At 49.6% G+C, this 25,551-nt stretch overlaps 2 protein-coding genes across 4 annotated transcripts in view; one reads left to right on the forward strand and one right to left on the reverse strand.

The window, feature by feature from the left end:
* TUB (TUB bipartite transcription factor) overlaps positions 1-13,102 on the forward strand; it is a 65,286-nt gene extending 52,184 nt beyond the window's left edge. Inside the window, 9 exon segments of the mRNA XM_032641349.1 lie at positions 1,420-1,563; positions 2,745-2,912; positions 3,856-3,977; positions 4,419-4,616; positions 4,892-5,004; positions 5,885-5,999; positions 7,502-7,600; positions 7,824-7,995; positions 8,480-13,102. Coding sequence (XP_032497240.1) covers positions 1,420-1,563; positions 2,745-2,912; positions 3,856-3,977; positions 4,419-4,616; positions 4,892-5,004; positions 5,885-5,999; positions 7,502-7,600; positions 7,824-7,995; positions 8,480-8,613 — 1,265 coding nt within the window. The 3' untranslated portion in view covers positions 8,614-13,102.
* The window catches only part of RIC3 (RIC3 acetylcholine receptor chaperone), a 55,310-nt gene continuing 40,207 nt past the window's right edge, over positions 10,449-25,551 (reverse strand). The window contains exons 5-10 of one of the 3 annotated variants that reach the window (XM_032641350.1): positions 23,898-24,043; positions 21,685-21,741; positions 14,707-18,069; positions 14,232-14,290; positions 13,154-13,341; positions 10,449-10,516 (exon numbers count right to left, since the gene is read on the reverse strand). In XM_032641350.1, coding sequence (XP_032497241.1) covers positions 17,663-18,069; positions 21,685-21,741; positions 23,898-24,043 — 610 coding nt within the window. In that variant the 3' untranslated portion in view covers positions 10,449-10,516; positions 13,154-13,341; positions 14,232-14,290; positions 14,707-17,662. Of the gene's footprint in view, positions 10,517-13,153; positions 13,342-14,231; positions 14,291-14,706; positions 18,070-21,684; positions 21,742-23,897; positions 24,044-25,551 lie in introns of those variants that run through there. The other 2 variants (XM_032641353.1, XM_032641351.1) reach the window with 2 other exon arrangements.

Here is a 25,551-nt window from a genome sequence, read left to right on the forward strand (position 1 = left end):
TGAAAGTTGAAGCAGCCATGGTGTGTTCCAAGAGCCACTCAGCTGAACGCTGTCCCCCGCTGCCACTCCAGACCGGGCTGGGTCTTCTCCACGGACCCGGCTTCCCCAGCTCTGAGGAGGCCCCTCACCCAGCTGGCTGACCTGGGATTCCGGTTTCCAGGAGTCCCGCCCGCCCTGCCCCCTGTAGCCTCCGCTGCCTCCTGCTCTACCCTCTGCTGGCTCTTGGTGTTATATACAAGGGGATCATTCTCAGAGGAAGATGAGGGAGTTTGACATAAATCAGAGCGGACAGTTTATCCCAGTAATGAGTTTCTGACCTACTGGCCATGCTCATTCATGTTGTATATTGACCCATTGCTTAAAAGTTTATTGAGGGTCTGTTCGTGTCAGGCTCTGGATTAGAGGCTGGGGATCCAGGGTGAGCACAAACGGATGTGGTCTCTGTTCTCTTATGGACCCTAAGGTCTAGGAGGAGAGAGAGAATGAAGTAGATTGTTATAGGTGTGCTTTGCAGAAAGAAGCCGGCCCCAGTGAGTAAATGGCAGAGAGCCTGCTCCCGGGCTAGCGGCCAGAGAAGGGCTTCCCCGAGGAGATGATGTCTGAGCTGGAATCTGCGGGATGAATGGGAGTTGGTGGGAGCGTGGGCAGGAGCAATGAAGGCGGTTCAGGCGGTGAGACCGCAAGAGCAAGGCCCCGTGGCGGGAGGGAGTCCAGGACGTACAAGGCACCAGAAGAGCCTGGTGTGCCTGGGACTTGGGGTGCCCGGGAGCTGAGGAGTGCGCAGTTAGACCAAGGGGAAGGCCAGACTTGCAGAAGGATGTCGGTGGTCATCTTATGAGCACTAGGAAACCACCCAAGGACCCTGAGCAGATTGGGGTTCTGAAGTGTGGAGAGCGTGGAGACACCCAGCAGTGGCCCTTCCGAGACCTCTCTGTTGGCGTGCGGCTCCTGTCCCTTATTGTCCTGCCTCAGGGGCTCATCCCATGAGGCCAGTGCAGCTCCCTGGGGTGCTGGCCCTCACTGTGGTCTCTCCCAGGGGCTGCAGCTTTTCTGTCTTTCACCCACCATTTCGATGGCCCACATTCTCCCAGACGCTCTCCCACCCCGTCCCAGACTGCTCTGCTTCTGGGTTGGCCGTGGTGCGGGCCAGGCTGGGGCCTGCAGGGGCTGGGGTGGTGCCGCCTCCTTCCCGCCTGGCCTGCCTGGCAGAGACGGCGTGTGGAGGCCCTGGCGGGGCTTGGCCAGTGGTGGGGGAACTGGGAAGTGTTGTGCTGGAGCTCTGGCCTCACCTTGCACCCGTCTCTCTCGCTCTCTCTCGCTCTCTCTCGCTCTCTCTCGCTCTGTCTCGCTCTGTCTCTCGCTCTGTCTCGCTCTGTCTCTCGCTCTGTCTCGCTCTGTCTCTCGCTCTCTCCTGAGCAGTTCAGGAGGCCGACTCGCTTGCCAGTGTGCCACTGGGAGCTGCCCGCCCCACAGCGCCAGCCTCAGCCAAGAGAACCAAGGCAGCCGCCGCGGCGGGGGGCCAGGGCGCGGCCTCTGGGAAGGAGAAGAAGGGGAGGCACAAAGGTTGGCTTGCCTTCACTGCTGGCGTCCTCAGGAAGCCCAGCCCCCTCTGTGGGGGTTGGCGGGAGGCTTATCCTCCAGACTTCGGGGTGCGGGACCCGGTGGGAGGCCTTGGCGAGGGCCCTATGTGCCGCTCCGGGCCCCGCTTCCCAGCTGGCTCACAGGCCTCCTCTCGCTCCTGCGGCACCGGGCTGGCCTGTGGGTGTGGGCAGGCCTCGCGGGCTGCCAGGATGTGAAGTCCAGCTCCCCACCAGGGGGGCCTGAGTGCCTCTACCTCCGCCCTGACCAGGACACTCCCTCCGGGGGGCTCACTGTCTCCCGGCAGCCCGTCCCCACCTTGGGCAGTGCTCAGGCATCTCACGGGCTTCCTCGACTCTTCCCTACTCCCAGTTCCACCCTCTGGGCCCCACAGACCAGTCTGTTCCCTCTGCTCCTGCCTCTCCAGAGAAGATCCCTGGAGATCAAGGACAGTTACAGGGGCCCCTGCCCCGAGTCCTGTCTCTGCTGGCTAGACACCCTGTCTCCTCAAGCCTTGTACACGGAGTGGCTTCCAGGCCTCTGGGTCGTGGTTGGACAGTGGTGTGTTGGGGTCCGTGGGCTTGTGGAGCTGACTGCAGCATTCTGGGTAGAGCCTTGCTTCTGGTCCTGAAGCTGTGGCAACTTGGGCAGGAAGGTTGACGGGGGATGGGAGCCCCTCCATTCGGGAAAGCAAGTGTATGCCAACCTGTCTTTTTTGAGGAGCCCTGTGTGTTTTTACAACGTGTGTGAGTCTGCGTGTGTGAGGGAGAGAGATCAGCATTGACGACGTGGAGCTGGCCGCGTCTGTGCCGAGTGGTGGCCTTGCTGTGTCGGATCCAGCCTTGTTCTCCCTCTTGTCCTTTTCACCGTGCAGTTGGTTTTGGAGCTGTCTGCTGTCTGTCTGGGATGTGAGGCATTTCAGTCCTACCCTCGGCCACAGATGTGGGGGAACGGCAGAAGAAACGGAGCCCATGCCCCTTCCTAGCTCACTGATCGTTAAGAGGCTGACAGCTGTCATTCATTTTAAAAAAATCGGTTTTGCCAATGAAGTTTTCAGAGGGTCCCCCCATTCTTCCCTCACCCTCTTCCTGGACATCTGAGAATCCAGGCTCCTCCCCCACCCTCCCCACCCCTGGATGGGACTCAGGAGTGTCCGTGGCCTGCAGGCACCAGCGGGCGAGCAGCACTGGCAGAAGACAGGTCCGAGGCCCGAGGCCCCATGCGGATCCTGACTGTGGGCCGGTCAGACCACGCCCGGGACGAGGGGGAGACAGCCGCTGGTGGGGGCACACGGCCCAGTGGGCAGGACATCCGTGCCACGATGCAGAGGAAGGGTGAGCCCCGTGGGGGTCCAGTGACGACCCCCAAGCCCAGCCCCAGGTTCTCAGATGCACCCTTCTTGGGGAGCGTGACTCTCCTATGTCTGTTCCAGCCCCTCCCGGCCCTGGTGTGGGGCACACTTGGAGAGCAATGAGAAACTTGGGCAGGGAGGGGCCCCTGATAAGGCTGAGTTAAGAGAAGTGTGAACTAAGATAACCAACCGGCTCGCAGCCCAGCCCTGTCTCTCCCCATCCGCATCTGCCCCCAGGGAGGCCCAGGTTTGGGGACAGGTTTCCTTTCCCTTTGGTTCCTTTGAAAAAGCTCCTGCTTGCGAAATGTGCCCCCTCTGTCTGCTGAGCTAGGGGGAGCAGGGCCAGGAGGCTGAGAGGCAAGGCAGATCCTCCCAGGAAACCTGCTGCCCACATAGATTCCCGACCATGGGATAGCTTCCTGGAGAGAGGGCTGTCGAGGCACCTTGAGGCTGGAGATGGCATCCCAGGTGTGGAGAAAAACGTAGCCAGGGGGCCCAGGCAGGCTTTGGAGAGGAGTTGGTGGGCCCCAGGCATCAGGCTGAGTAAGGAGTCGGGCCTTTCCCGAGATTTCACGGCCTGTGCTAGCCAAGGCCTCTAGTAGGCCTGAGGCCAGAAGTGGAGGCTCCCAGTGCGGGGTCAGCTCAACTCAGGACTTGCTATACGGAGACAGGGCACCCTGACCGCTAGAGAGGGAGGGTCTGATGGCCGAAGCTGGGAGGGGGGCTGCACCTGGGGTAGTGACCAGCCCCAGCTCTCGTACGCACCAGAGAGAAGGGGTCCTTGTGTGCATCTGGTTGTATGTGTGGGAGTGTGTGGGTGCACGTGTACATGCAGCTCTGCACGTGTGGGTGACTCAGCCTGGGAACCGGTGACCGGGCGTGCCTGTGTGACCGCTCTCGTCCCTTCCTGCTCCTCTGTGGCCCAGGCGTCTCCAGCAGCATGAGCTTCGAAGAGGAGGAGGAGGATGAGGACGAGAACAGCTCCAGCTCCTCCCAGCTGAACAGCAACACCCGCCCCAGCTCTGCGACAAGCAGGAAGTCCATCAGGGTGAGTACGGAGCTTCCTGCTCAGCAGAGGGGCAGACGGCAGTGTCACCCAGCCGGGAGGGGAATGAGTGTGAAGTGACGGGGAGCTGGCTTTTCTGGGCCAGGGGCTGGGCCCAGGTGCCTATCAGGAGCTTCTCCGGCCTGGGCTCTTCTGTCCTCCCAGTCTCTTCAGCCAGGCTGGGGGCTGGGGGGAGCTGGAGTTGGACAGGATGGCCCCTGAGAACCTGCCCATTTCCTCCTTCCCCACCCCCAGGGCTGCTGAGGTGAGGGAAGGGCTAGGAAGCTAGCTGCTGGTCCCAGGGCCAGGATAGCTGGGTCCACATCCCAGGGGGCCTGCCCTGTCTCCCACCACTACCACGCTGGGGGCAGCTTTGGATACCAGACCACCAGTTTCAGCTGTTCAGGGTCCCTGGGGCTCAGGCTTCTCCTCTCTCCTCCGTAGGAGGCAGCCTCAGCCCCCAGCCCCCCAGCCCCAGAGCCGTCAGTGGATGTTGAGGTCCAGGATCTTGAGGAGTTCGTCCTGAGGCCGGCCCCACAGGGGATCACCATCAAGTGCCGCATCACACGGGACAAGAAGGGCATGGACCGGGGCATGTACCCCACCTACTTTCTGCACCTGGACCGTGAGGATGGGAAGAAGGTGAGGTTGGCTTGGACACACGGTTTTCACCCTGTGGGCTTGAAGTCCTGGGGGCTGGAATGGGACTGGAAGCCTCAGCTCCAGCACTGACCTGCCAGTTCCCCCAAAGAGACAGAAGCCTCCGTGCCTGGTCAGTGTATATGTGTGTGCACACACATATGTTCAAGAGCTGAAGCAAGGGAGTCACTCGTGCGAGTGCATGTGTGTGAGTGGCACCTGTGATTGTGTGTGGACCGGAGGCCGGGCCTGGAACATGACCCTGCTCCACTCCCAAGGTGTTCCTCCTGGCGGGAAGGAAGAGAAAGAAGAGTAAAACTTCCAATTACCTCATCTCTGTGGACCCAACAGACTTGTCTCGAGGAGGGGACAGCTACGTCGGGAAACTGCGGTAGGAGCACTCCCCCAGGAGGCCGGCAGGGGTGGGGCAGGCAGGGGCAGGCTCTGTAGAGGGCATCTCCTGTCCCCGAGGGAGATCCAGGCCAGGGGTCGATCCTCTCCCAAAGTCGTTTCTATCAGATCAACCATAGGCCCGGGTCTGTGCCACCCTAGAGCCGATTTGAAGATGGGCCTCACGTGCCCTACCCTAAGCTGCTCCTAGGCAGAGGGGATGCAGGCCCGCAAAGAGGGTTGGATCAAACCCTAGGGTGTCAGTGATGATGTAGGCCACCGTGGAAGAGCCGCCTTAGCCCCATGGCCAGTGCCAAGGGGCATGGCTGAGAGTGAGCCCTTGAGGGAAGAGAAAGCAACCTTAGGGTGGGGGAAAGGCTCTGAGCTAGGCCTCAGGTGAGGGAAGGGGTGCTGAGGCAGAGTGCCCGGTTTGGGAGCATAAATCAAGCTTAGCAGTCAGGAGCTAAAGCTGGAGATGGGGCTGGACCAAAGCTCACAGGCTGAATGGGACAGAGTAGCAGAACATCTCCACCCTCCACGGGGTGCTGAGTCCCCTCTGCAGTCTTGTCAGATGCCACTCTGGTGGCTCACCTCCCGTGTAGGGAGCCACTCCTGTTCCTCCAGGGAGACGTTCTGTGGAACTCAGATTTCCCTGAACTGAACCGAGATGCTCTTTGATTAAACTCAGAGCAAGTTGAGGCCTTCTGTCCAAGAAGCGCCTCCAGAGATGGGGATTCCGTGAGCAGTGTGCCTGTGCCCCCAGGTCCGCTCCTGGCCCAGCCCAGAATACTTTGCAGGCTCGCCACAGGACAGCCTCTGAACTGCTCCATGCCTTGGGGCACAGGGTGCATGACCCTATACTGATCATGCCTGTCCTTCAGGTCCAACCTCATGGGCACAAAGTTCACCGTTTATGACAATGGAGTCAACCCTCAGAAGGCATCATCTACTTTGGAAAGTGGAACCTTACGTCAGGAGCTGGCTGCTGTATGCTACGTGAGTCATGGGCTCCCGGGTCTCTGGTCTCCAAGTTAGACGTGACACTCAGGACTTGCTGCCTGTCTGTGGCCTATCCCATCTACCTTTACGGGCAGACACGGAGGCACAGTGAAGTGGCCCCTGCCTGGGACGGGACACGGCTGGCCATCTGCTTGGCGAGTTCTGGGGACTAGGCCTGGCTCTCTGAAGCCCAGCCTGGATGCCTCCCGGCAAGGAGGAGGCAGAAGGCCTGGGTTCCTGTTGGTGCAACCTTCCAGTCCTCCCTCCGGTGTTCAGGTCCGGAATGGACTGTAAGGCCCTTTGCGTTATCATCTCGTTGAATATTCAACCTAAGAGCCCCATCCTATCTTCTTGATTGTATAGATGAGGAAACCTAAGATCAGAGGTTGAGTCACTTGCCAATGTCACACAGCTCACAGATGACCAACCTGGAATGAATATAAACACAAAGGGTTTCTCCATCTCATTTCAGAATGAGGGACTGGTACCATCAGCCTGGGAATGCATAGCTGTTTGGTATGATCCAGTGGTGCCACCTGCTGGTTGGCTTTGGGGAGGCAGTCTGACTCTTTTCAGATACTGAGCCCCAGGTGCTATTGGAGGCCCTGAAGAGATAGTAGTGAACAGAGAGACAAACAGAGACCCTTATGGGATGTGAACCCTTAGTGGGAAGATAAGCTATAAGACAGTCATATAAGCAAAATAAATATGTTCTGATAAGTGGCAAGAAGGAGAAAATAAAGCAGGGAAGAGGCCTATGGATGTCCTTTTAGGAAGGACGGCAGGGAGGGCCCCACCAAGGTAGTGCTCAGGTAAAGGCCAGAAGGAAGTGAGAGCCAGCTGTGCAGGTGTCGGGGAGAACACAGCGAGTGCCAAAATCCTGGATGCCTGGCATGCAGGGGAATAGCAAGGAGGTCAGAGAACGCAGGGGAGTGGGGAAGAGAGGGGGTAATGGGGCCGTATGACGTGAGGCCTTGCAGGTCGAGGGAAGACCGTCAGCTTTTACTCTGAACTGAAGAGGAAAATGATCTGACTGACCAGGACCACTCACCGCTGTGTGGAGAACAGATGACGGGGGAGGAGGGCGGGGGCGGGGGGTGAGGAAACAAGGATTCCAGCTAAAGGCCAGTACTGCGATCTTGGTGAGGGATGGTGGTGGGGAAAAGTGGTTGAATTCAATTTGAAGGAAGAGCCGACAGCATTTGCTGATGGATTAGAAGTGGGGTGTGAGGGAGAGGGGGGAGTCAAGTATGACTCCAAGCAGTTTGAGCAGATGGAAGAACTGAGATGCTCTTAAGTGGAGCGAGGAGGACTTTAAGAGCAGCTCATTTGGGCAGAGTGGAGATTCAGGAGTGCACTTCCGGACATGGTAAGTGTAGAGATGCCTACTAGACATGTGAGTGGTGGAAGCTCAACTTTATTCCCTCCCCCCAGTTTCTCCAGTAGGTAAGTTGAGTCCTCACGGGGCCGGTGTTGAGTTCTCTGTCGCTATTTCCTAGGAAACAAATGTTTTAGGTTTCAAGGGGCCACGGAAGATGAGTGTGGTTGTCCCAGGCATGACCATGGTTCACGAGAGAGTCTGTATCCGGCCCCGCAACGTGAGTCTCTACCCCATCCCACCCGCCTTCCCCATTATCCCAGCGTCTGCATGAGCGTCTAAGGGCAGAGCTCCAGCTGGTGTGTATGTGTGGAGGAGACACAGTGTGAGAAGCCCTGGAGGTCTAGGGAAATCTAACGACTCCCACCCCTGGGGCAGATCCCTCTTTGGGGTGGTCATGGTGCCAAGGCCTGGGCCTGGCTCAGCTGAGGCTGCCCTCCCAGGAGCATGAGACGCTGCTATCACGCTGGCAAAATAAGAACACGGAGAGTATCATCGAGCTGCAGAACAAGACGCCTGTCTGGAATGACGACACGCAGTCCTACGTACTCAACTTCCACGGGCGCGTCACTCAGGCCTCCGTGAAGAACTTCCAGATCATCCACGGCAATGACCGTGAGTGTTTCTGCCCTGACTTCTTACTGTCCACATGATACCCGGGGCCCTTAGCTCAGGGTTCAGCTCACCTAGCCCTGCCCGTAGAGGTCAGCGTTTAAGGACATGGATTGTACGGCTTAGATTAGATGTAAAGCACTTTCTAACCGTAATGGCTGGGAGGCCCTGGAGAAACCTCCTCTGGAGCCCTGACCCTAGATTCTGTGCACTCGGTAGAGTCTCAGGCCTGGGAACACCCTTTGAATGGACTTCCTCTCTTCTTCCCTGTCTCCTGGTGTTTGTATGCATCTTTCTCCTCTGCCACCTGTTCCATCTCTCCTGCCACTTCTCCCAACTGGTCTGTGTTTTACCTCCTTTGGGATTCTCTTGGCTTCTCTGCTTCTCGCTCTCTCTTCCTTCTTGCGATTTGGGTGTCTGTCCTTCCCCATCTCCGCCATCCCTGCTCTGCCCTTCTGTCTCTGTCCACACTTGTGCCTGGCTCCAGCGGACTACATTGTGATGCAGTTTGGCCGTGTAGCGGAGGACGTGTTCACCATGGATTACAACTACCCATTGTGTGCGCTGCAGGCCTTTGCCATTGCCCTGTCCAGTTTCGACAGCAAGCTGGCCTGCGAGTAGAGGCCACCTCGAGCCCTCTGGGGTTGCCCAGCCTGGAGCGGAGCTGCCTGCCTGCGGAGACAGCCCTGCCGACCCCCTGTACATAGGCCTCGTGCCAGGTGACCCTTTGGCTCTCGGTGGGCTCCTGGGCCCAGCCATCCAGGAACTGGCTCCTGCGCCTCCACTGCTGAGGCAGAGGAGTGGGGGATCTGAAGGGACCAGCGTGAATTCTTTCTGTGCCCCAAGATCAACGCCCGCCCCCCCCCCCCCCTCCTTGGGTTAGTATCCTGCTGCAGTTACGTTTGCCAAGCTGAGCAGCCTCTTCAGCCGGGGAGGCAGGAAGAGGTGTAGAGGGAGAGGAAGCACAGTGCAGGGCTGCTGGGGCCCGGCCATGCACTCAGCCCAACTGTGAGGGGCACAGTGAGTGTGTGTGTGTTAGTGTAAGTGTTAGGGCACACCTACTTTACAGAGCAGAGGGCTGGGGGGCCGAGCCTGGCCCTTACAACTACACAAAGTCCTCCAGCTTCAGAAGGCCTCAGCTGGGCCTGGGAAGAGTTACGGGCATGGGGAAAGGTGAGTGGCGGGACCTTGCCAGGGTTGCAGGGGCCTGGCTGTGGCTGTGGGAATTGGCTGGTGGCCTAGGGTTTGAGCTTATTTGATTTCTCTGTGTGCACAGAGGCGGCAGGAGGCCAGCCCCCAAGGTCAGATCTCTTATAGAGGATGGGGCCTGCAGGACGCAGGCTCAGCATACAGGCGGCGCGTGGGACAGGGCTGTTCCCCAGGAGCTCCCTGCTGAGCAGTCCCTGCACAAACCCCACGAACCCCAGGACACCAGCCCCAGACTGCACACAGGTAGGCGTGCCTGGAGCTCCTGCCTGTGCTTCAGCTCCCACTGCAGTCAGCCTGGGCTGTGGTTGCTGAGGGATTGATTGTATGTGGCTCTTCTTAGCTGGGAATGGGACAGGGTAAGGAGAGCAGGAAATGTTTCAGAACCACGAAAGATCAGAGGTGGCAGGACCCTGAGAGAGCATCTAGAAAGTAGGACTTGCCCTGGGTCACCTGGCTGGTTAGGGGCAGAGTTCGGAGTTTCAGCTCCCTTGATTTCCTTGTTTCCACCGTCCCCCAAGAAACTGCTCTCTGACCTTCCTAGGGCACAGTCCGCATGCCCGTGCACCTGATTCCAGAGACTTAGAGACGTTCAGTGGGAAACTGGGCAGTTCCCTGCCGAAAGCTGTCTGGATTTTTGCATGTCCGTCTGATAGTGACTGGCCTGGGCCTGGCTCCTCCCCGAGGGCAGGCCTTAGCGAGGCTGCTGCCTATTTTACTACCTAGGTGTGACAGGTGGGTTGTGAGTGTTCAGGGCTGCGCCTGATCTCTCCCTCTACCGCCCTCCTCCTTGGATGGCACCATCTACGCTGAAGACTTGGGAAGCCTTGCACATTTGTCATTTACCCTGACAGAGGCCACTCACCCAGATGGAGATCGGAAATCAGTGGGAAGCAAGCAAGAGTTGTTCCCCACTTCAGAATAGATGTGCTTGGAAAGACTACACAGAAGTTGGCTTTTTAAAAAGTAAACATGTTAGCAAGGCTCTGAGGTGAAGTTCTGACTGCAGTGGGAGTGGTATGCTCTCATTTCCTGGTAATCTGGGTTTTCCTACGTTGAGTGCTTAAAGCAAGGCATTCTTGTTCTAGCAGGGATCTGCCCACACCTGGGGCATATGTCTCTGAGAGAGGCCCCTCCAATGATCCAGGTTTTGTTAACATGGTCTAGTTTCTGGACAGCTCTTGACTTGGGGCCATCTTTAAGGCACTAGAACCTTCTATACCGGAGCTGGTCCACTTGCCAATGAAATACTGTCGCGCCGTCCTCCTGTCCATAGTCCCAGTTTGGCTCTTCCTTTCTTGACTTTGAAAAGAGAGACCTGCTGACATTTAGAATGATGGAAAGTAGATGATCTCTAAAGTCTAGTCAAGCTGTTTCTCTGGGTCAGTGATTTTAAGGTAGAACAGGTTGGTTCTGGATCCTCATGAGAGAGGGGATCCTGGGGCAGAGTGGAAAATTCATCAGAAGCACAATGGAAAACTAGTCCCCTGCTTTTTCCTCTAGTACACAGGGGAGGGGGTTGGTTGAAAGGTGTTTTCGTAGGGTCAGGAATGTGGCCTGAGAGTCCCAGCCTGGGCACGGACAAGGGTAGCTCAGCAACAAAACCCTCTGTCGGGCATTGAGTGACCAGCAGGAGCACTCGAGTAACCTGCTTAAGACCCCAGCCTCGCAAGGAGGTCTGTTCCGAAGACCCAATTGCTGGTGATGCTGGTTCTCCTTGACCACTGGCCTCATAGCCATGGGCCCAAAGACTCAGAAAGCTGCCAGGGCCCCTGGAGGCCACCTGGGCTCAGCCTCTCCCACAGGAAGAGCTCTTGCCCTTCATACCCTCTAACCAGATGGTCCTTGGTTGGGCAGGGAACTCGGTGATGGAATGAGCAGTCCCTAAGGGTGTTGGGTAGCTGGGACCTTAGGCAGCTCCTCTGTAACTGCTCCTAGCTCTAAATCCCTCCTCCTGGGGCCACACCCCCAAACTCTATGCCCTCTGCCCCCAAACAGTTCTACAGAGCAGTGAAGTTCACTTCCTTAACTCTTCCCCAATTCTGGCTTTTCTTTCCTTCTGGCTCCAAGGTGCTCTGTGTCTGTGTGTCTCTGTGTGTATTTGGGGCAAAGGGCAATCTGTGAACAACCAACTGAGGTTCCCTATTACAATCATATTTCTACAGGTGAATAGGAAAGGAATAAGGATGTAGTTATGATCAGCGGTGGATTTTGTTCATTTCGTGCTCTTTGATCGGAAAGTATACTTGGGAAAGTACCAACTCTTTCTCCCAAGGTTCTGATTGGGAAGACACCATCCCAAAAGTTTAGTTCTTCAGTTCCCACTTTGCATTACCTGAAGAAATGGGTGTGTTGCATGTGTGCTTTTGGATGAATTTGAACTTATTCTAGTTGAACGTGCCTTAAAAATCATGACACTAATACAGGACGAGCATGTAAGGTCCAGACCAGACCCATGCTGAGGACAGGTGTTAAAAGCCAGGGAGTGTGATAATCACAGGCTAGAAGACAACATTTGGGGCCCACCTCCTTCACTGACGAGGGCAACAAAATTGTAGACGCAGACATCGTTCTTTGCTCTGGAAATGGTGGGGCATTTACTTCTAAATAGGCAGTTCTGAATTTAGCAAGCCACAGTGATGACTTCAAACTAAGATAGCTTGTGCTTTCCTTACAGTGAGGGGAGAGGCTGGGCTGGCTGTGTCCACGGCTTTGCTATACAAGCACAAATCCCATCTCCTAGATGGAGTCCCTGGCTTTCCCTTCCTGCGGGAACACCAGCCTGCCCCTCTCTACAATTCTTCACCCCAGCTGAGATTCCCCTGTGACCTGAGGAGGCCAGGTGGCCCTCAGGGCACATTTTTCCAGATAGCTGAATGAGTTTGCTTTCTTCTGGTGCCCAGCACTGAGTGGGGCCTGACTCCCCTGCACTCAGGGCCCAGCGTTGGGACCCTACACTGCCCTGGGCCCCGGCTTGTAGAACTTTAGCAGCCCCAGGAACAGGCCAAAGGATGGGCTCTTGTTTGAGTTTAGTGGTCACCTGTCCTTCCATACCTCCTGTTTGTAATTTTCTGTCATCTCAGGATATGGGGGGAAAGGTACAGCAGAAGTATTTGGGACGGGTTTGGTTTTTGAATTTTCCAACCAAGTCGAGAGGCAAGTTGGTCTTTTGAGAGGCAAGTTGGTCTTACAGAAAGCACTACTGCACTTAGTAACCATGTGGTTTTGAGCAAACCACGTGATTTCTCTAGGTCTGTTTTCTCACCTACGAAATAAGGAGGTTGGACTGTCAACAGCTTGCAGTAGGATTCAGGGTGAATGAAAGTTGATCCTTGCTCTCATCACTTTCTAGCTCATCACCGTGCCTTTTTCCTTCCCTAAGATGTCACACCCCTTTCCTCTTCTCTTCTGTTGTCCCTCTCTCCTTCCCTAGCAAGGTCCAGGCAGAGCTGGAGATGAGGCCAAGATCCAGAACTTCCTAGAGTAACAGAGTGGCTTAGAAAGGGAAGCCCGACTCTGGCCTCTTTAATCCTGCATTTGGTGACTAAGGGGACTTAGGATGGTGACACTTCCCTTGTTGGGAGCATACATTTAGCCAGTTTTCATAATGCCTAGAATGTGTATGTCTATTTGCACAAGATTGTCTTTTCCTATTTTGGAGCGGTCAGACATTTTATTTTTGTTCAAAATCATCAAGTTTTAGACAAACTTGCAAAACTGTGCTTTTATTAAGTGACTTTTTGAATAAACTCTTTGGTATTCTGGAGTGAATGTATTTATTGGTATGTGCAATGACAAAGTTGGTATTTTCCCATGTTGACATCATGTATGTTGTAGAACTTAGTGTTTGTCTAAGTACAGACCACAAACCATGTATCACCAAATTAAACTTGACCTGTTTCAACACTGCTGTGCACTTTTTTCCCCCTATAAAAGAAAAAGACATGTTTCTTACCTAAAAGTGTTTTTCTACATCACTCATTCCTTCTGTCCTAAGAGCCTCAGGGGTGGGCAGGAGGTGGTGGTAACAAGGGATCATAGCTTGTTTAGAAACCATCACATATGGGTGGAAACTGTCTTCCCTCTGGCCGTGCTCGTCAAGTTTAAGGATGGTCAGAACCACACACGCAGAGGCTGGATGGGCTAGAAGAAGGGTAAGGACAGAAGGTACTTAAGTTAGCGCATCCCCTGCAGGGTCCGCTGTGCCAGCTGGAAGAGTGGGCTGCTGCTTCCTAAGTAAACCCCTGTGGGCCTGCCCCGTACGAACAAAAACAGGGCCATAGAGCTGAAAAAAGGTGAGAAAGGCCCAAGTGGTAGAAATAACATGAAGACCCAGCCACTGGGTTCCTCTAGCCCTATGCAGAGCAGCCTAACCCGTTTAAACAGGACTTGCACACACTACACACTTGGGAATTTTCTTTTCGGCCTGTGGCAGATCTGAAGCCAACAGCAAGGGAGGCTGCAGTTGTGGCTGGAAGCAGACAGGAAGGCTATGGGTCTGATCCTGAGGGAGGAGGTCAAAACTGAAGTTACCCAGAGATTGCAGGACCTGTGCTCTGGGCCATTCCCAGCAGTCAGGGTAGCCTTGGAGGGTGTCAAGGGCGACAGCCCAGCAGCACAGGACTTGATGGCACTGGCGTGAGCACCTGGCACAGGCCACACCCTGGACAGACACTACACACAGCATTGCGAGGGGGGTATTATTCCCAATGCATAAGTGAGGAAACCGGTGCTTAGAGAAGTTAAGGAGTAATCAAGAAAAAGGAGAAATTTGGCCTACTTACTTTGTATAAGAAAATGGGAAAGGAAAAACAAGGTTAGGTACATTTTAGAAACACTTGTGTGAAAATGGTCAAGGCAAAGTCTGTGATACTTCACGTTTTTCTCATTGCTGGGTAGCTGAAGTATTAGATTTTTCTTTGGTACATAAATAGTCTGGGTTGAGGGAATCTTAAGAGTGTGGTAATAAGTAGGGTTGGTTTAGTTATTACCCCAGATTTGGAGTTTTTAGTGTGGTCAACAGCATTTCCTACCTGAACTGTGGCCTCTCTCCTTGGCTCTGCCTCTGGGAAATAACATTTGTAGGGCACTACTAAAAAGGAAAGAGATTTTCGTTGTTTAGTGGTCAGGTTAAAGACAAATCTCGTAAATAGCCCTGGACAGGGTCCATGGGGAGTCCTAGTTTACAGCTATTATCCTGGCATAATTAAAGCTCCCTTTTCCCAAGTCCTAGTTTACAGCTATTATCCTGGCATAATTAAAGCTCCCTTTTCCCAAAGTGTCCCAGATTGGACCATAAGTCATTGGATCATCCAGGCCATAGAGGGTGCAGAGAGTGGGGTCCTCACAAGCCATCTCTTCTAGAGGCCAAACGTGCCCGCACTGCTCTATGCAGCTCTCTGGGCCTGGCTCCTGAGCTCACATAGCACTAGTCCTGGAACTAAGGAGGTACTCTCCTTGTGCTCTAATTCTGACCAGGAAAGGGGATCTCCTGGCCGGATCACCCACCTGATTTACCAAGCATGGTCCCAGGTGATGCAGTTGTTTCCTGGGCCAACTATCTGCCCCCAGAGATATGACTGTGCTCTGTGACGGTGCCTGAAAGTCACTGCAGACCTAGTGCCAGGGGACTCAGCCCAGATCAGTTCTGGAGAAATGAAGACCAGGAGGAAAGAGACAGCAGGCATGACAACAAAAGCCAGTCCCATGCTTCTGGTCCTCCTGGATCGTATATACAAATATAACTGTCATCCCTGAAGAATAACATAATTCTGAAAAATCCAAAAAGGACCGCCTAATCTGAAATTATTGAAAAGTACATTAAAATTTTTGAAGTATAAATACATAAATATATTCCTGCTATACAAACCCACCAAGATCCAGGGCAGCAAGAGCTATCATGAGGTCTTAGTACTTCCAGCAGGAACTATTTCCGTAAGCCAATTTCCCCCAAAGATTAACATTCCAAAAAAAAGAGTTGGTTACGTGACACCTTACATACCAGCCTCATCAAAATACCTGAACATCGTCCTTTTACTTTCACACCCCACTGCTCTAACACCACTCTTTCTGCCAAGAATGTCCTTTCTCTTCCTTGCACAGCTGGAGTTCTTAGCACCCCTCAAGACCCACCTCCTCTGTGAAGTTTCTTGAAGTACTTTAGCAAAAATGATCTTTTTTTGTGCTCCTATAGATTTGGGTCCGTATCTCAGATACGGCGTAAAACCTTGTACAATAAAAGTAAAGTGGCTACCGCTTATTGAGTGGTTATCCTGTATGAGATAGGATAGTGCTGTTTTACAGGCACTGATGATTTCATTTAATCCTCATAACTACCCTGTAAGACCTGGATTTTGACCCGCCAGCTTTAGAATGAGAAAGCCAAGGTTCTTGGGGTTGAGGAACTGGCCAGATTCTACAACTAGAATAGACAAGGATGGAATTGTGACCAACATTTCTCTGCCTGCAGAATTCTCGATCTTGAGCCCTTTATAGTTCACAGTTCATTTTAAAAAATAAATTGGATACGGCTCCCACATTCAACTGAGTTTTTTGAAAGGTAGGAATTGAGCCTTCTGTTTCCACTGCCTAGCGAGCAGTGTCTGCTGAATGAATGAGTGAATAAGCTAGAAGGAAACAAATACATACCTCTAATCAGGGAATCATATCCTAAGGCGAAAGAGAAACTCGAAACAGGCTCCCGGAACTCTTCTCATAAACCAACCCCTCATTGTGAATGAAGAGAAACAACACGAGAAATAATTTATCGAAACAGCAAAGAGCACCTACATTATTTTTTACCTTCAGCATTGCATTACATCTAGACTGTTTTCAGTCCACTTTAAACTGTACTCTTTGCGAGGGAACCAGATGTTCCACACAGACAGACAATATGCTTTCTATAGACTCAGCCTTCAGTGACTCTTCTCTGTAGTCATTAACTGACATTCACAGCAGCAGCTGATACACTCTTAGTACGGTCCTGCACCTGTGACAGCAGCGTGTCTGCTCATGCAACTTAACAGTGATTGAACTGTCTTCCTGGCCGCTTGCTCGTGCCAGGCACAACGGAACTCTAAAAGCCAAGGCTACCTTTACGTGACTTCTTAATTCTCAAGTCTTCTGCATTTCATGACTGGGAATATCCTCGGGAATGTGTCCTCTTTAAACTCTTAGGTCTCACCTGTGAACTGAATTCACCCATCCTTACTAGACAGAATACATCTTACCTCAAGGAGACGCATGACAGATCGCAGCTCAGAGATAGGCTTTTGGTTTGGTCACGATCCTTCCAGTCCTAACCTACCTCCTACTTTGCCCAGCTTTCTCAACAGACTCAGATATCCACATATGGAACAAATGGTCTCTTCCCGGGCACTGCTACGTTGGGTCCCTGCAACTTCCCTGCTGGGCTGGCCCTTGGTCTACAGGCTCAGTCCTCCTCGTTTCTGTTTCAATTGAATTTGTTGTGAGAACAAACTTCCCAGAGGGTATAACATTCAGAAACAGCATCTAAGCAAGGACTGCCTATAAGCGCATGGGTTCTCTCCCCATCACCGGCTCCCTGGCCTCCTGAGCATCTCACAGCAGGACCACCACCCTTCGGCAGGCTTTCCTGAAGCCTCAAACCTTGGCTCTGCAGGGCAAGGACTAAAGTCTCTAACTCAAGTTTCCTCTGGCCACTGAAGACCAGAGGTACAAAGGTACTTATGCATTTGGCAGTTCCGTTAAGCAGAACAGGGATAAAGGAAGCTAGAGATCCAGGCAATAGTAGAGCAAAACCATCCCCCAGTAAGCCTCTAGGTTCACTCTCAGGTCAGTGGGAGTCTTCTACTCTGGAGAAAAGTGGAGATCTGAGGCAGCCTGGGTGCCCCTAAAAAGGGCCTTGCTGTGAGAAAGGGGCTTCAGTTCAGACGGCAGAGTCTTACCCTGCTCTGGCCCCACCATCCCCACTAGCAGAAGGTTTTCTTCTTGAGCTCAGCGTACTACTAACCTGCTCAAGGCCCACAGAATAAGGTATTTTGGACTCTGAAATCTTCACTCTTACAACCTTAAGTCCTCATCACGTATAAACTGATGTTTGTTCACAGGTAAACCATCTGTTACTCCTAACACGAAGAGTCAGACCTCTGCCCTGAGTGGTCCCATCTGTAATTACAATAGATAGAAAATTACTCAGTGGATCAACTCTCTGCTGGAGGAAAGGCAGGAAGAGAGAGAGGGAAGCTGTCTTGTGTTCATACTGGTTACTGTGATGTTTTACAGGTGACAGGTGTGTAAGCACCACGAAGGACACATGATCTCCATGGCAGTGGCCTGATTGTCTATGATATTTAAACACAGAGAATGAAATACAGGGCACAGGGCCAAGGATGAAATCAGAGAGGAGAGAAAGGTCACCTTGGGACTAGAGTAATGGGCACCTCACCAAACTGGCACTCTAAACGGTGGGGGTCCCGCTTCCTCAGCACGCCCCCTCATCTGCTTTATCAGCACTGGCGCCTGGCCCTTCATCTCTCGAGTCGCGGGGCCACATTTCTTCGGTGGTCTCCTCTTGCTCACGGTAGCTGTCTGCACCAAATCCAGCATTCTCTGCCAAGACAGCGGGATCCTCTTCTTCATGAAAACAGCAGGAACGTGTTTCTGCCTCTGGGTCACATGAGGTAACAGAATTATCTTCCTGAGCTCTGGGGTCAGTAGGCATTTCCCACCCCGAATGGCCTGATCCTTCTTCTTCTATCACTCCCATTCTTTCAGCTATTTCCTCGGCAGAGGGCTCTTCTGGGTCAGGGTAATCCACCAGGACTGTTTCTTGCCTATGCTTGATGCAATCTGAAAGGTCATAAATTGGATAGGTCTCTTCAGGGTAACCTAGAGAAAAAAGCAGTACAAAGTCTTACAAAGAATGTCTCTTCCAAATAAAGTGTCAGGCTCAAAAAGGCTTCTCAAGCAGCAGCCATCCTATCCCAACAAATCCATTCAAGAAATCTCTAAGAAGATTCTAACGGTTCTCAAGTTTCACTTGAGCAAATTCTTGGCGATCTGGCTGACTGTACCCCAGCTCTTTGAAATACAAATCAATTCAGTTGAAAATCCCTTCTTAAGTGCAGGGTGCTTGGGGCAGAGTGTTAAGTCTCACTCCTCAAGCTTCTGCAGTAGTGATGAAGATTAAACAAACAACATGAGCCTCAGTTTAAAAAAAAATGTACCAAACACCAGATGGAGAGAGCATAGCTCAAGGCTAATGTTTATAATTTCTATTTGGAACCATTTCCAAATCTTCCCGGGGTGGGGGGGGGAGGAGGGAGGAGGAAAGGAATGCTGAGCTCTTTGAAAAATACACGACAAAGCCTTCTACTAATCAAAACAATCGAAATGGCTTGCAAATGTCAGAAAGAGAGCATTTTAGCAATACATGTCCAAGATCCCGAAGGACAAGGACTGCATTTTCAGAAGGCAGAATTTCCATTGTTGGCTTCTTCCTCTTCACAAAAGGGAACAAAAGAAAACAACAAACTGGTAAACAAAATGAATCCCAGCAAGGATAATGAGAAAAGAGAAAATGTTGCCAAATTGAAGAACAAAATGAAATACATCTGTGTCAGCCAAGCCGCGCCTGAGCGGCAGATGGGCCATGCTGGAGCTCATATGCCAGTGCTGGCAACAGCAGCCATGCTCAGCACACAATGGGAAAGCTGGAGGATTTGGAATCCATTTGCACATTATGATAATTGGCAAATTGAACCCTGACACAAACCATCTTTTTGCCTACAAATTCTGAAAAGCAGGGGTCTTTTTTGGTGCCATGTAGAGTGTGGAGAGACACTTTTACAACATTTACAATTAGGGGAAAAAAACAGTCACACGGACTCATTTGTAGAAAATTTGAAAAACACAGACAAGTTTTAAAAAGAAAACACAAATCACCTAGAATCCCACCACTGACAACAATGTGTTGTGTTACCTCTGGCCTTTTTATCACATATAAACATATATCCTTCTCTTTTTTTAACAAAGAGGGATCATACTGTATATAAAATGTTGTACCCAGATTTTTTTCCTTCAACATTGTATCATGAGCCCTTCTCCATGTTATTAGGCATTTTAAAGTTGGCTGCAAAGTATCCCATCATACAGCTACGTAACTGACGTGATTTACCATGCCTCTTCTATAAGACATTTAGATTCTTTCCAATTTTCCATTATAAGTTTCATATTAGTTAAGATCCCTGAATATAAATCTATGTCCACTTCCCTGTTTCTTTAAGACAGACTTCTAGAAATATGAAAACTAGACCAAAGGGAATGGACATTTTAAAAGCCTTTTTTACACTCTGCCAAATTACTTTCCAGAAGAATGGTATAAATTTTTAGTCCTACCAGTGATGTAAAAAACTGTCCATCTTATCACATCCTCACCAGCACTAACAGTAGTATGTCGAGAATCTTGCCAATGCAGTTTTAGTTCCCAGGCTCATAGGTAAACTGGAGCTTTGCTACCCAAGGCCCTCACAGTCTCCTTTCAAGGGCAGAGGCTGGGGAAGTCCATTTGCTAGTTAGCTCCTAGCCACTGCATGCCTAAGAGAAGTCCATCCTCTGGCATGTTCCTGCCTTGTCCCCACCAGGAACAAAGCTTGCCGCTGGAATTCCATGACTGTCTGCTTTGGTTTACGAGGGGGAAGCCTGCTGAGGAGAATCAAATAGTGACTCACATAACTACTTCGGTAGCCCGTATCAGCCAAGGCACTGGTTACCCAAAACTTCATTAGAAACGAGCAAGCAACAAAAACTCACTGGTCCTACGAGGAAATCAGCAGCTCACAACAGGAACCAAACTAAGCAAACTATGTAAATAGCCCCTGAAAAAAGTCAGTGCAGGAAACAAGAGTTAATGTCAATCAGCTTATAACTGATGTTCCCGGTAATATTCAACAGGTGTTGAATGTATAAAACCAGCCAGGCTTCAATATAAAAAAGGGAGCAAACACAATGTAATAGAGAGCTGTTAGAAACTCATCATTACAAAAACAATTTAAACTTAATAGAGGAAGAAAAGAGTACGTTGAAATAAACATGACTGAGAACCAAATTAATATATTAGAAGTTCAAGGTGAGGAATTCTCCCAGGACAAAGATAAATATGGCAAAGAAACGGAAATCATGAGAAAAAAGATAAGCTGCACAGAAGACCCATCCAAGATCGAATCTCAGAATTACTAGAATTCTACAATGAGAGGGCAGAACAGGTTAAATGGAAGCAATAAAATTACAAGAAAATATCCTTTAGTTGAAAAAATAACTCGTCTTCAGATGGATAAATGCTAGGTAAAAATACCTTGAAAAATCCATACAGAGACATATGCTGATGAACCTGTACAAATTCAAATTTTTTGTGGGGGGAGGGACTTAAGGAAGTATTCTGACAGATACAAAAATTAATCAAAAATTTAAATTCAAGAAAGAAGATACTGTATACAAGTGGTAAAAAATGAAATCAATTATCAATGTAAAATAATCATTGACAATGTGGTTAGAAATTTAATGCCATTGTTAAGAAATACTTAAAAGAGAAAAGGCTGTAAAAGCTAACATCACTTGTAGCTAAAATTCTACCTAATTTCAACAAAACCTAAGCAGTAAGTGGAAAATAAATATGATAAAAACTTTACCTTATTTGGGAACAAGGTTATATAATGAAGATTTGCAATTTGCAAGAAAAAAAGGAATTCCAATTTTCATTTCATTGATTACTAGTGAGAATGGAATAATTTTTCTTCTGTTTTGTAGCCAGTTGCACTGTTTTCTTTTGTGTACTGCATATCTAGGCAGATATCAGTGTTTTCTAAATTAGTCGTAGAACTTTTTGTATATGAAAGATATCAGCTTCTTTGCTGATATCATATTTGTTACGAATCTTTTTCCAGTTTAGTGCTGGCTTTGAAAACTTTATGACATTCTCTGATCTACAGAAAAGGTTTATGTGCACTATGTAAAACACTATCCTTTCCCTTATAATTTCTTGCATTGCTTTTCTAAACTAATTTTTTATTTTGTGTTAATTGTAGATTCACATCTGGTTATAAGAAATAATACAGAAATCCCATGTACCCTTTACCTAGTTTCTTCTAATGGTAACACCTTGCAAAACTATATGCTACAATATCACAACAAGGATATTAATACTGATACAGTCAATATACAGAGGTTTTCTATCACCACAAGGATCCCTTATGTCGCCCTTTTCTGGCCACACCCATTCCCTCCTGCTCCCACTCCCTCCTTAACCTCTGGCAACTACTAGTTTGTTCTCCATGTCTATCATTTGCCATTTCAAGAATGTTATATAAATAGAAACACATCATATAACCTTTTGGAATTAGCTTTTTTTCATTCGGCACAGTCATCTGGAAATTCATGCAAGTTGCTGCAGGTATCAACAGTCCATTCCTTTTTACTGCTGAGTAGTACTTCACAGTATGTACGTACCAACACAGTGTTCAACTTCACCTGTTGAAGGACGTTTGGGTTGTTTGCAGTTTGGGGCTATGACAAATAAAGCTGCTATAAATATTTACGTACAAGCTTTATCTGAACATAAAACTTTCCATTTCCCTGGGATAACTGTCCAGAAGTACAACTGCAAGGCTGTGTAGTAGCTACATATTTAGTTTTTTAGGAAACTGCCAAACTTTTTCCCAGTGTGGGTGTATTTTACATCCCCACCAGCAACATAAGAGTGAATCCAACTTCTTGCCAATTAAAATCCCATCAGGCTTTTTTTTTGTGTGTAGAAAGTGACACGCTGATTCTAAATTTATATGAAAATGTGAAGTGCCTAGAATTACCAAAATAATTTTGGAAAAAAACATAGTTGAAGAACTTGGGCTACCTGACTTCAAGACAATATAAAGACACAGTGATAAAGACATTATGGCACTGGTGTTAAGTATAGACACATAGATCAGTGAAACAGAATAGTAAGTCCAGGGGCTTCCCTGGTGGCGCAGTGGTTAAGAATACGCGTGCCAACGCAGGGGACACGGGTTTGATCCCTGGCCCGGGAAGATCCCACATGCTGTGGAGCAACTAAGCCCGTGTGCCACAACTGCTGAGCCTGCGCTCTAGAGCCTGTGAGCCCCAACTACTGAGCCCGCGCGCCTAGAGCCCATGCTCCGCAACAGGGGAAGCCACCGCAATGAGAAGCCCATGCACCGCAATGAAGAGTGAGTGGCTCCTGCTCGCCACAACTAGAGAAAGCCCGCGTGCAGCAACAAAGACCCAACGCAGCCAAAAATAAATAAATAAAATAAATAAATTTATATAAAAAAATAGTAAGTCCAGAATACACCCACACATACATGGTCAAATGATTTTCCATTTTCCAAAAGGGGAAGGGTTGGTTGATTTCCAACCAACACACCAAGGTAATTAAATGTAACAAAATAAACTGGAACAATAGGATATCAATATGGAAAAATATTAACCTCAGTCCTGATACCTCACACCATATATAAATAACTAAAAATAGATCACACGCCTAAATGTAAGAGCTAAAACCACACAATTTATAGAAGAAAACAGAGGAGTTAGGCAAACTTTGAGTTAGGTAAAGATTTCTTAAATGCACACAAAGAAAGTGAGTCATAAAAGAGAAAATGATAAACTGGACTTCATCAAAATGAAAAAAACTTCTGTTTGAAAAGATGTCACTAAGAAAAAGGCAAGCCACAGATTAGGAGGAAATATTTGCAAAATTCATAACTGACAACTTACATCCAGACTATAGAAGGAACCCTTGCAACTAGAACACAAACGACTCAATAAAGAAAGTGGCAAACAATGTGAACAAACACTTCACCAAAGATATACAGATGGCAAATAAGTATGTGAAAAAATGTTCAACATCGTTAGTCATTGGGGAGATGCATACTAAAGTCACAAGCTATATACCATTTATACACTCACTTGAATAGCTAAAATTAAAAAGACTGACGATACCAAGTGTTACCAAGGATGTGGAGGACTGCAATTCTCATACATATCCAGTGGGAAGGCAAAATGGCAGAGCCACTCTGGAAAGCAGACTGACAGTTTCTAACAAAGCTGAACATACACGTATAAAACGCCAAAACCTCATTCCTAGAGATATACACAAATACATGTTCCAACAAAAACACGTACACAAAAGTTCATAGTAGATTGCTTCATAATAGCTCAGAGCTGGCACCCAAACGTTCCTGAACTGGTGAATGGAGAAACAAACGATATCCAGACAACAGAAGACTACTCAGCAATCAGAAGAGAGCGAGAACCACTAATACACTCAACACGTGAAGCTCAAAAGCGTTATAAGTCAACAAAGCCAGAAACAAAAGAGCGTGTGCAGTATGATCCATTCACGTAGAAAAGGTAAAACTCCAGGGACAGAAAGCAGTTCAGCTGTTGCCAGAGCGGGAGGGGATTAGCAGCAAAGTGGGTGGGAACTTTCTGAGATGATGGAAATATCATGACTAAATCATCGCTATGGTATGATTATATAACTCTACACATTTGTCAAAACTTACCCAACCACACACTTAAAATTGGTGAACTGTACTGTATCTACATTGTACCTCCGTAATAAAGCTGACTTCTAAAAATTTTGCAAGATCTCTTTTCTGGGCTGATGGTTAACAAAGAGATAAGAAGACGCTGTTTACCTTCCCAGTCCTCCATGTAGGGGGCCTCCTCAGCTTCTTTCTCTGGCGTGGGTCTGTCAATGAATTTTCCTTCTTTCATGACCCTGGTGATTTCTCGGAGCTGATGCAGCAATCGTTTTTCTTGGTCAGAAGTCACAGCCTGTGCTCTGCTTAGAAACAGCAGACAATCCGGCCAGTTAGTGGTAAATACTCCTAGGCAAGGAACATAAACATCACTGCGATCTGTCTGGACTCCAGGAAGTTCAACAGCAACAGATAATTACTCTGGGAACTGATACTGGAACTGCAGGGCTGGGAACTAGAGATGTCAGTTCAATGTTTTGATTTTATAAATGGGAAAACTAAGGCCCAGAATAGATCAAGTGACTGTCCAAGGTCCCAGAATGATTTAACGTCAATACTGGGACAAGACCCCAGATGTCTAAGCCTTCAGTTCAGTGTTCTTTCATTACACCTCACTGCCCTGATTCTCTAATCTCAAGCAATTTCACCATTACTTATATCACTCCATTTACAAACAAGCCACTTTTCTCTGAAGTAATGTCATCAAAAGAAAATGTGCTCGACCATTTGCCTCAACTAGGGAAAAATATGCTACTAGGCCAACCCTGGAATTACCAGCCTGAATCTGTTTGTGCAGAAATGAAGATATATCCTAAAATTTCAGAGCTGGATCATTCTGACAAATCACCTAAACCAGAGAAATTGGGGAAACTGAGGCCCATGGAGGGTAAACTATACATCATCACACTGTTAGTTAATGTCAGTTCTAAAAGTAAAGTCTCCTGACTTCTGACAGCATTCTGGTGCAATTCTTTTTTTTTTTTTTGCGGTATGCGGGCCTCTAACTGCTGTGGCCTCTCCCGTTGCGGAGCACAGGCTCCGGACGCGCAGGCTCAGCGGCCATGGCTCACGGGCCCCGCCGCTCCGCGGCATGTGGGATCCTCCTGGACCGGGGCACGAACCCGTGTCCCCTGCCTCGGCAGGCGGACTCCCAACCACTGCGCCACCAGGGAAGCCTCTGGTGCAATTCTTGACGCACAGTGCTCAAGCTGCACAGTTCAGAAAACCTGGGTGTGACCCCTAACTTAGCTGTGTGGCTCTGGGGAAATGTCTACACAAGTAAGATGAGGCTTCAAGGATAATGGTGTGACTCTTTGAGAGGGAAGCGCTGCATCGAACTGGCAGGCAAGCAAGGCCCTACTCAGAAGACTGAGAACTGTCTGCTTTGGGACCCGTTTTACCTAGTGGCAGGATTTAACAGAGGGTACTTATGCTCCTCTTAAACACCCAGAGCACCCGAGGTCACTGTAACACTCATGAAGAAGAAATGATACACTCTGTACCAGCCTCATGGAGGTGCCACCAGTCTTTCTAATAGTCCAGCCCCGAGCCTACGTTTCTTTTTACATTTAACCTACATTACGTTACCCTTAATGACTGATAGGGAAGAAGAAAAAACTGCTTCTCCCGCCAACATTAAGATGGCAACTAAGGAAAATGGAGATGCAACATTTCTACAGACCTCAGTGGGAGGAAAACAAAAGCCCCATGAGCTCCACTTTTTCTACAATAAATGGCCTCAAAGACATGAACTGAAGAAGCCTGTCTGTTCTACATGCAGCTGAACAGCTGCTTTACTCCTTCCCATCAG

Source organism: Phocoena sinus, chromosome 8 (assembly GCF_008692025.1).
Source record: "Phocoena sinus isolate mPhoSin1 chromosome 8, mPhoSin1.pri, whole genome shotgun sequence".
In the NCBI taxonomy this organism is placed as follows: domain Eukaryota; kingdom Metazoa; phylum Chordata; class Mammalia; order Artiodactyla; family Phocoenidae; genus Phocoena; species Phocoena sinus.